The sequence below is a fragment of the Zingiber officinale genome, chromosome 5A (assembly GCF_018446385.1).
Source record: "Zingiber officinale cultivar Zhangliang chromosome 5A, Zo_v1.1, whole genome shotgun sequence".
NCBI lineage: Eukaryota > Viridiplantae > Streptophyta > Magnoliopsida > Zingiberales > Zingiberaceae > Zingiber > Zingiber officinale.
Genome location: NC_055994.1, coordinates 95,102,628 through 95,113,788, shown reverse-complemented (window position 1 = coordinate 95,113,788; position 11,161 = coordinate 95,102,628). Strand labels below are relative to the sequence as shown.

At 43.8% G+C, this 11,161-nt stretch overlaps 1 protein-coding gene across 1 annotated transcript; it reads left to right on the top strand.

Moving 5' to 3' along the window:
* Positions 1-5,459: 5,459 nt before the first annotated feature.
* Positions 5,460-7,917, top strand: LOC121981077 (phospholipase A1-Igamma1, chloroplastic-like). Its single transcript, XM_042533419.1, has 2 exons — positions 5,460-6,831; positions 7,502-7,917. The coding sequence occupies exons 1-2, from the start codon at positions 5,546-5,548 to the stop codon at positions 7,743-7,745; spliced, it is 1,530 nt and encodes a 509-aa protein (XP_042389353.1). The 5' UTR covers positions 5,460-5,545; the 3' UTR covers positions 7,746-7,917.
* The last annotated feature ends 3,244 nt before the right edge of the window (positions 7,918-11,161 follow it).

The window sequence follows — 11,161 nt, the reverse complement described above, 5'->3', positions numbered from 1 at the left end:
TGTTGACACAACGGAACCTGCAAGAGGGAGATGAATTGCCTATATGAAAATCAAACAAGTCTTTCCCAATCTTTCAACTCGAATTAGTAGCAGTAGCATAATTATAATAAAAATAAATGAACAACTTTAAAAGAAAAAAAATAAAAGAGTTACTTAGTTACAACCTAGGTGGTTGTTAATCCAAGATAAATAAAAGCATTAAAAAAGTCTCCTTTAGTGAAGGCGAAGAAACCTCTTACATTCATTGAACGCTCAAAAAGTTGCTCGAAAATAAATACTATAGTTGATGATTATTTCCTAGGTTCAGGGGTCTTTTTATAGCTCCTGGAAAAAGTTATCCTTAGCTTGAAGGTGTCTCCAAAGAGGTCTAAGGCGCCTTCCATCGGATAGAGTTTATCCGCTGAGGATAAAACTTCATCCTCAGCTAACTGCTAGCGAAGGCACCTTCAAAGGCTGGAAGACGCCTTCATACTATTCATCAAAGGCGCCTTCCAGCCATAGAAGGTGCCTTCCACAAGGCAACTCAGCTCAACGCTGATCTCTTTGTATAGTTCTTCGTGTAGATGATTCCTCGGCTAACCAGAGTTGAACTCACCATAACCTAACTCTGACCTTCTCCTCGAGCAATCTTCCTCCCCTTGGACCGTTGCACATGTCCTTCTTGTCCGCCATCCACAGTGAACTCTTCTGCAGCATCTCGTCCTTCGGATGTACCAAACCCGTCGTCTCTCTTCTCGTGTCATCCTTCTCGCTAGCTGCATCTTCCACTCGACTTCTTATATTCCTAAGCTCCTACATACTTAGACACAATGGAACCTAACTGAACTTAGTTGACTACATCAAAAATATCCCGGGGTACTAACACAATTTTGCCAGAATTTTACTTAATAAATTCTCTTAAAAATAGTTGCAAGTTTTTGTTCAAACCTCTCCCTAAGTCTGAGATATAAAAAGTGTTTATTTCCAGTTATATTCTGCATACCTATCTGGCATTACTTGATCACATTTTATGTCTATCCTTCTTTTAACCTAATATTTTTTTTGATGGATGTCAAAGGGGGAAGGTAAAGGTTAATACAGAAAAAGAATAAATAAACTTGATCAACTAATTAAAAATCAAAACTAACTTAGATAAGGGAGAGATTATTAGTACAATTTACACTAATAATCTAACTTAGGTGTTTGATTAATGACAAGTAATTTAAAGTTGTTTATGGTCTACTTGCTTTACTAAGTGTGCAGAAGTTGATAGGGCTGAAGGACCTTACACCAGGCTGAAATCCAGCTAGGTCTACGGGACCCCAATAGCTAGTGCGAAGTCCAGATAGGTCCGCAGGACCCGATATCTGGCAGGAAGTCCAATTGGGTCTGCAGGACCTGGCAACTCGAGGGAAGACCTAGTGGGTCAAAGATAAGTCAAGCGATTGTAGTCAGTAAGTGGAGATAAGCAGCTGGAGGAGAGAACTAGTGAGGACGTGTTCCCCATGAGGGGACTATAGACATCGATCCAACTTAGGTCTATTTGGGAAACCTAGGTTGAGATCTTAACTAGATCCTGATTTCGGGGAGATAGGATCTAATTACTACTAATATCCTGCTCTATTGTGCTAACCTTATTTTACAGGATAAACATATTTTTTATTGTTTGAACTAACTCTTTTTTTGTAAAAAAAAGATATTGCTGAAAAAGAGAGTCCAGGTGCTCGGAGTTAGTCCAGGTGCTCGAAGTTGGTCTGGGTGCCCGGACCAGACTCGCCTAGGCCGCTAGGCACCCAGACAGTCCGAGCGCTCAAAGCTAGTCTAGGTGCCCGGACCAGAAATTTCATCCCAAACCTGAGTTGGAGCGTGACGACTGGCCAAACTCACGTCAACGGTTTACATGTCCGGAGGTGGATAGGCTTGACGAATCAAGTTTCGACGAGTGATCACCACATCAACAGCGGTCCAGGAGCCCGGAGGGGTTCCATGTGTCCGGAATGGACCTATATAAAGGTCTTCGACCAGCAACTTCATAATAACATTTGCTTCAACTTTGACTCTTGCATGCTGCTCCGAAAAAGCTTCTACTACGCTGTAACGCTCCACCAACAATCGGACATCAAGTTCTTCTTAGTTTTTCTGTTGTCAGTAACCTTTCATATATAGTTCTTATACTTCATTATTATAACTTTTCAAACTATTAGTGGATTGACTAACGAAAGCACTCGGTGAGTGCGGACCTTGGAATAGGAATCGTCGAAGGCTCCGAGCCAAGTAAAACTTGGCCTTATTAGCATTATTTTTGTTTTCTTTATTCCGCTACGTAACTTGTTTTAATTCTCGATTTTTGAAGAATATATGTTAGTCACCCCCCTCTAGCATTTTTATGATCCAACAAGAAGGCCTAACACGGGATAAACTCCACAATTCAAACCCGAGACATATATATTATGACAATTCCTCATCCGAGTATCAACTCGGCTACACCCGTGGGGCTTCTTCGAATTTATCATTGTGGCAAAAAAAAAAGGTGATAACACTCACTCTAGAGACCCTTCCAAGACCGCCACCAAACACATTGAAATGGATTAAATCACAGGGGCTATGTGAAGGGGCCTAGCACGGGATAAACCTCGCGACTCGAACTCGAAACCTATTGTGGAAACTTCTCACCCGAGTACCAACTTGATTATGCCCATGGCGCCTCTTTGGAAATATCGTTGTGGCTAAAGGGTGATAACCCTAACCCGAGGCCCCTCTAAGACACCCCAAGCACATTGGAAAAAAAGTAAATCATGACGGTTATTCAGGCAATCGAGCGACCTCCTAGATGAGGGGGCCTAGCACGGAGTAAACCCCGCCATTCAAACCTGAGACCTATTATGACAACTCCTCACCCAAGTACCTACTCGACTATGCTGGTGGGTGCCTCTCTGGATTTATTTATTTATTTTTATTTGGCATGAGATATCAAACTTACATCGAGTAATCCTGGGGTGACCGGTCCAACCACATGAAACTTTTTCACCGGCTACTAGGATAAATCTAGAAGTGCTCGCAATAGACGATTCATCAGTCCATCATTATTAGGTCAACCGACCATTAAAGAAAATTCATTCGTTAGTTCATCGAAGCTAAGACTCAATCCTTAGATACCTGAGAAACTGAGAAAGCATCTTGCTGCTACACCATTGTCTTGAGGCCTCTTCGGATTTATCATTGGGGCAAAAAGTTCAGAATGACCCATAAATTTTGAAAAGGGATAAATCACTAGAGACATTTTATCTTAGTATATCGACCCTTTACGTAAAAGAGATCAAACACACAACTAACTATTTTTGAACCGCTAAAAATTGACCATGAAACTAATCATTTCTACCGTAATCGTAATTTCACGCGATTCATGTGCAGTAATAAAAAAAAGTTCTTGTAGTCCACCACCCAATCAGACTCTTTACTTACTTTTCAACCTTTTTCTTTTAATTCTGCCGCAACCTATTGTGGCAACTCCTCATCGTAAGTACCCACTTGACTACACTCATGGAGGCCTCTGAATATATCATTGTGGCTAAAGGGTGATAAGTGATAACTCTCACTATGTGGCCCCTCCAAGATGCCCCCGAGCAAATTGGAAGGGAATAAATCACGTAGATTATCCTGCCAGTCGAGCGACTTCTAGGTGAGGTCTAGCATGGGTAAACCTCATGATTCAAACCCAAGACCTATTGTGACAATTCCTCACTCAAATACCTACTTGGCTATGCCCGTAGGGGCCTCTCTGGATTTATTATTATTTTTTAATTAACATCAGATATTTAGTTTACATCGACTAATCCTGAGTTGATCGATTCAATCCTATGAAAATTTTTCATTGATCATCAGAATCAATTAAAAAGTACTCGCCTCTCCAGATTTCAACGAATCTATTAATTTATCATTTTTAGATCAGCTCATCATTAAAAAAAATATTTGTTAATTTACTGTCTTATCACTGCATTATTGTCCCACGCCTCTCCAGATTCAAAATATATTTTTCCCTTTATATTTCATATTCTAACTAAATATATATTTTAAATATATAGTAAATTTGAAAAGATCATTAAAGTATAATATAATATAATATATTTAATTAAATATATAATATTCATGAAAATTAAAGAGATTATTATAATATAATATGTTTAATAATTATTTTTGTTATTTAATATTCGGACTTCCTCATATCTAAAATCTTGAATCTGCCCTAACTGCAACCTCATTAATGTTACAAATTGAAGTCCATCCACCTTTGTACTACTGAACTAAGGGCATCTCCAATCCATCACCAAAACACCAAATTTGATGTCAATTTGACACCAAATTGCTCCAACCCATACACCAAAACCCATCCCAACTATGGTGATGTGAATAGTGCAACACCATATTCACATCACCCTATTTGGTGATGGAGAGATTTTTATTTTTATTTTTATTATATTATTATAAAATCAAATTTAATTAATTAATAATTATTATTTTCTTTATCTTTATTTATAGTATAATTAAATGTAATTATTATTTATTATAAATTTAAATTAAGTGCATTTAATAGAATATATAAATTTTATTATATATATTTGTAAATATTTAATTTATTAAAATTATTATTTTAATTTTATTTAATATATTTTATTATGCATAATATGATAATATGATAATTATTATGCATAATATGATAATTGAAGATGAACGTGATTTAAATGCACCAATCGTGGAACACTTTGAGATGTCGACTCCAGATGTTGAGCCCGCAAGAGATGATGGTACTCGATTTAAAGAGTTTCTAGCTCGATACAGACAAATCAAAGACAAAGAAGCTCATATTGCCCTTCGAAAGACATTAATTGAGCATTTATGGGAACAATATAGTAATTCTGAAAGTTAAAGTCTTGTAATATTGTATTTTCAATTAAGTATCCTTGTTTGTTTTAAATATAAAATAGTAAAATATTTTATCCTAATTGTGTGTGATTTTATAATATTTTTAAAATATATTTATGCCTGAGTAATTAAATAATAAAATTAAAAATAAAAATTATATATATATATATATATATATATATATATTAGTTAGATACTTAATTTTAAAAAATTTAAAATATTAAATATTAAGAAGTATTAATTTTAAATATAATAATTATCATATAAGAAAATTAATAAGAATTATAAAATATTCTAAAGAATATTCTTTTTTAGTGTGATATGATGATGATAAATTGAAGTTGAAATAATATTTGATGTTAAAATAGTACCCTTTTAATATGAAAATTGTATCAAATTTAGTGATAATTGGAGATGATCTAAAAACTCCAAAATCTCATCTTCATAATCAGTCCAGCTTTTATTATTAAACTTTTTAAATTTTATTACAAGCTTCTCTAAATATAAAAATAAAATAAAAAAATCGCGCAGTCCGCCACCCAATCAGACTCTTTACTTACATTTCAACCTTCTTCCTTTAATTCTTCCCGTATATTCCAGAGTCTTCGCCGATCTCACCTCTCTGTCGCCGTCGATCCCCCAACTCATGGCCGCGATCACGCAACCCAAGCTCCCTCCGGCCTCCATCGCCATCTACCGGCCTCTTCCCCCTCGCCGCCATACGCACCTTCTTATCACGTCCCTGCCCTCGCCGCCGCCTTCGATGCGGGCCGCGAAGGTCCGATCTCCGTTCGCGGTCAGGGATGACTCCATGTCCTCGATCATCGCCGACCTGGAGATGGATGAGGAGGAGGAAGACCCGACGGAGGGGTCTGGCAGGGGACTCGCTGATCGGTGGCGCGAGATCCACGGCCGCGATGACTGGGCCGGCCTCCTCGATCCCATGGACCCGCTCCTCCGATCGGAGCTCATCCGGTACGGCGAGTTCTCCCAGGCCTGCTACGACGCCTTCGACTACGACCCCGTCTCCCGCTTCTGCGGCAGCTGCAAGTACAACCGCCGTAGCTTCTTCGCCTGCCTCGGCATGGCCGACCACGGCTACGCCATCACCCGCTACCTCTACGCCACCTCCAACTTCAACCTCCCCAACTTCTTCCGCACCTCGCGGGCCGGCGCCAAGACTTGGAGCCAGAAGGCCAACTGGATCGGCTACATCGCCGTCTCCGACGACGAAGCTTCCGCCCGGATAGGGCGGCGCGACGTCGTGGTAGCGTGGCGGGGCACGGTGACGCGGCTGGAGTGGATCGCGGATCTGATGGATTTCCTCCGGCCGGTGGCCGAGGTGGGGATCCCTTGTCCTGACAGCGCAGTCAAGGTCGAGTCAGGGTTCGCGGATCTGTACACGGACAAGGACCCAACGTGCCGGTTCTGCAAGTACTCTGCTCGGGAGCAGGTGATAACGGAGGTGAGGAAATTGGTGGAGCACTACGCGGGGGCGAAGGGGGAGGAGGTGAGCATATCAGTGACGGGGCACAGCCTCGGGAGCGCGTTGGCGATGCTGAGCGCCTACGACATCACGGAGATGGGGCTGACGAGAGTGGAGGGGAAGGCGGAGCCTTTGCCGGTGGCGGTATTCTCGTTCTCGGGGCCGCGGGTGGGCAACGCGCGGTTCAAGGAGCGGTTCGAGGAGGGAGTAGGGATCAAGGCGATCCGGGTGGTGAACGTCCACGATACGGTGCCGAAGGTGCCAGGGATCCTGTTCAACGAGCGGATACCGGCGGCGATCCGGCGGATGGCGGAGGGGCTGCCGTGGAGCTACAGCCACGTCGGCGTGGAGCTAGCTCTGGATCACAAATGGTCCCCCTTTCTCAAGGACACCGGCGACCCCTCCTGCTTCCACAATCTGGAGGCCCACCTGCATCTCCTTGATGGGTACGTCAGCTCTACCTTACTCTCCGCCTACCTTTAATTTACTCATAGACAGCTTTGTCAGCCGTATGCATTGTAGCTGATGGAAACTTCTAGAAAACGATAAGATTTATGTAATTTTATGAATAATATTTGAATCAAATTCTAATAAAACCACAGCAGCTCACATGAATTATATGGAGCACCTATAAATGGTCAAAATAGAAGAATGTTGATTTAGACTGAAGCGCTTTTTTTTTTTTTTTAGTGTGATTTGACTTGTCATGCCCAATAGATGATAGAATAGTATAAAAACACAATTAAGGACAAATTTTTAATGTAGCGTAGTTTATCATTGAAAAATGGAATTTAATGCGATGAAGACGGGCTAGTTAATATATATCCTTTATCATATATGGGAGCTAAGCATATGGAGTTTCTTAGAAGTCTTTGTTTATAAGTCCACGTCTTTGTTTATTTGTGAATTTTTACTTGTCCAGACTCATTGACTTGTGATTCCGATAAAACAAACATTTTCATTGTGCGGATGCTACTCAGATGCCATTATACGTTGGACGTAACTTGTGTGTGTATGTATGTGTTTGTCGTTGCATTGAGTAGGAATGGTTGACTGTGAAGGTAAAATTATTTAATATTTTACGTTGATTACATAATTTGACACGGTGAGGTGCAGGTACCATGGGAAGGGGCACCGATTTGTGCTGGCAAGCGCGCGAGACCCGGCGTTGGTGAACAAGGCGTGTGACTTCCTCAAGGACCACCACATGGTGCCGCCGTTTTGGCGGCAGGACGAGAACAAGGGCATGACCCGAGCCCATGACGGCCGGTGGGTGCAGCGCAACCTCCATGAGATCGACGACCACCCGGAGGACACCCCCTACCTCCTTCGCCGTTTGGGCCTCAAGGATCACCACTAATTGCTGCATTACTGTCTGTATATATAGATGAGGTCCATCATCATTATTTAAAGGTTTTGGGAATTTCAATGGTATATTATCGTTAGCTACAGAGCATTATCCTCGCTAGTGTATCTTTGAATTGTTATTTAATGTTTATTATAGATAAGTATTGTAAATATACTCTTTAACACTGGACTGCCTGTTTCCCATATTAGTGTGTCGGGCCGGTTTTCCGGTTCCTATATACGGCCATGTGCCGGTCCACTGGTTCCAGAAAGGAAGACAACCTACCTCTCTCTCCATGTGCCATGTCAGTGACCCGCGTCACAAGACTTGTACCCGTTGCAATCACTGGCCGGCTGTGCCTTGGCCCGACCAATCGGGTTTAAATGGTTTTTTCCGGTTCGATTTTCCATTATATTTTAAAAATAATTTTTTATGGAATTCAATTGATAAAGTTTTAAAATACTCAAATTATATATCATAATTTTAAAATTATCAAATTATATAGTCTATAAATCAATATCATCAATATATTTCTAGAACTCACTTAAATTTTTAAAAAAACTATTAAACTTTTAAAATTTTGAATTATATAGATTCATCAATTAATTTCATCTAAAACTGACTAAATATTTTAAATTAAAATTGATCCGGCGATAAGAACGGGGAACCTTCTTTCTGAGGAGTCAACGTCACGTGGAGGTCAAAATACCAGACGTTCGACCGGAGAAGGATAGACCGGTCGGCTGAACGGAATCCCAGCTGAACCAAAGACGACCCGACTAGGGATTTTGACTCTCGGGTTGAACATAATCATATGGCCGAGCGGATAGTCCGTTCGACCGAAAGCATAAAGTAGCATACTGCGAACAGTCTCCACCGAGCACATTACCGGGAATCTCCTAAGTAGACCAGTACGTATGACCGACCGGACGTGAGGTGAGTGCCGGCCAGTCGGACGCTCGACATGGAGTAAGGAGAAAATGACAAGGAACATCTTCTGACGGTGGGCATGCTCTATGACCAGGACATACTCCAAACCTTACGACAAAGGGTTCCGCTGTCCCATCGAAGACGTGCTTGGACTGTAACAGTATGGTGTCAGGTAAGCTTTCTGACAAGCTCTTACTGAGGTATGGGTTGGGGACACGTATTCGCCTCAGTATGTGTGCATGAGCTCCTTCCCAGCTCTATATAAGGAGCCTCGCACTTCACCGGAGGTACGCATATTTTCTCTGAGATTGTGACTTGTGAGCCATTTCTTCGTTGTTCACTTACCTGACTTGAGCGTCGGAGGGTCGTCGCCGGGAACCCCTTCCCGGCTCGACTTCCTTGCAGGGTCGCCGGAGGTCCGTACAACCGGTCGGAGATCTACGCCAGCAACTCGGAGAGCATCACGTGCCCAGCGTCCGTTAATTCAGCGTTCGGACAGGATCAATTTGGCGCCGTCTGTCGGAACGCTCCTGCATCCGATCGGAAGCAATGGACGAAGCTGGACGACCGCACTCGGTGATGCTCTCGGCAGAAGAACTAGACGCTCTGATTGAAACACGAGCAGCTAAGCTTGTAGAACAAAGGCAGAAGTCGCAGGCCGAGCGGATTGAGCATCAAGCAACATCAGCATCAGGATTTTGAACAGGACAACGACGCCGCATAAAAGGCGAAAGGTATTGGGGACTAGGCTTCCGAGCGGAATGCCGAAAAAGTTGCAGACGTCAACGATGAAAGGATGAATGGGAAATCGCAGACCGGCTGTGAACTGGTCGCGGAAAACATAAAAGGCTCTGCGCGGCGATTTTTGAGGCCGAGCGGAGGGACCGGGTAAAATGACTTCGAAATCAGAAGGGATGTCGAAGTTTTCTATCAAAAGATCGACGTCACGCTGATCGAAGCGCGAATCCATGGTAGTGTACCATAGGCCGAGGGTTTGGTCTTCGGGTTGAGAAGATTGGGCCATTATCCGAGCGGACGAAACCAAAAAAGACGAAGGCAGAAGATAAAAGCAAGAAGATGGCAACAGAACAGTATCCCGAAGACGAAAACTTGGGAAAGAAATGCAAAGAAAGCGCCGGAAACAAAGAGGGAAAGAAAGAGAACCTTGCAACGAAGAGGAGGATCGAAGAAAGAGCATCGGAGATCGCCGAAACATGAGGAATGAGATCGCCGGAAAGCTAGAACGCGAGAAGCTGTGGGGCACGCAAGAGCAAGAGTGCGACGAAGGGAGAAAACGGAGCTTTTTATAGGGTGGAGCCCGAGCGGCCTCCACTGTTGGATCCAGGTCGCGAGAATCGGAGCACTCATCGCGCCGTTCATTTCGAACAGCCTCGATCCCATCAGAGCACCACGCCGCCGTCGTACGATGACGGTAGCACCGCCACGTGGCAGCCAGCCGTTGGAACGCATTTAATGGGCGCGTGCTCGACCTTAATGATAGAGATTGGCGAAAACTTCGAAGAGATGCTGAGTAATGTGGCCGTTGACTGGCGTTTTAGCTACCCCTTTTGTTTCCGAGCGGATGATGGTTGCAGGACACCGCTCGGTTCAACTGATGGTCTAGTCAGTCGGACTAATCGTCTCCTTCGACTAGACTTGAAGGGGAGGCAAGTGATCCGGCGGTAAGAACGGGGGGACCCCCTTTTTGGGGAGTCAACGCCACGTGGAGGTCAAAATACCAGACGTCCGACCGGAGAAGGGTAGATCGGTCGGCTGAACGGGATCCCAGCTGAACCAAAGACGACCCGACTAGGGATTCCGACGCTCGGGTTGAACAGAATCATATGGCCGAGCGGATAACCCGTTCGGCCGAAGGCATAAAGTAACATACTGCGAACAGTCTCCACCGAGCACATTACCGGAAATCTCCTAAATAGACCAGTACGTATGACCGGCCGGACGTGAGGTGAGTGCCGGCCGGCCGGACGCCTGGCATGGAGTAAGGAGAAAAGGACAAGGAACATCTTCTGACGGCGGGCATGCTCTATGACCAGGACATACTCCAAACCTTACGACAAAGGGTTCCGCTGTCCCATCGAAGACATGCTTGGACTGTAGCAGTATGGTGTCAGGTAAGCTTTCTGACAAGCCCTTACTGAGGTATGGGATGGGGACACGTATTCACCTCGGTATGTGTGCATGAGCTCCTTCCCAGCTCTATATAAGGAGCCTCGCACTTTACCGGAGGTATGCATATTTTCTCTGAGATTGTGAGCTATTTCTTCATTGTTCACTTACCTGGCTTGAGCGTCGGAGGGTCGTTGCCGGGAACCCCTTCCCGGCCTGACTTCCTTGCAGGGTCGCCGGAGGTCCGTACGACCGGTCGGAGATCTATGCCAACAACTCGGAGAGCGCCACGTGTCCAGCGTCCGTTGATTCAGCGTTCGGACAAGATCAATTTGGCGTCGTCTGTGGGAACGCTCCTGCATCCGATCGGA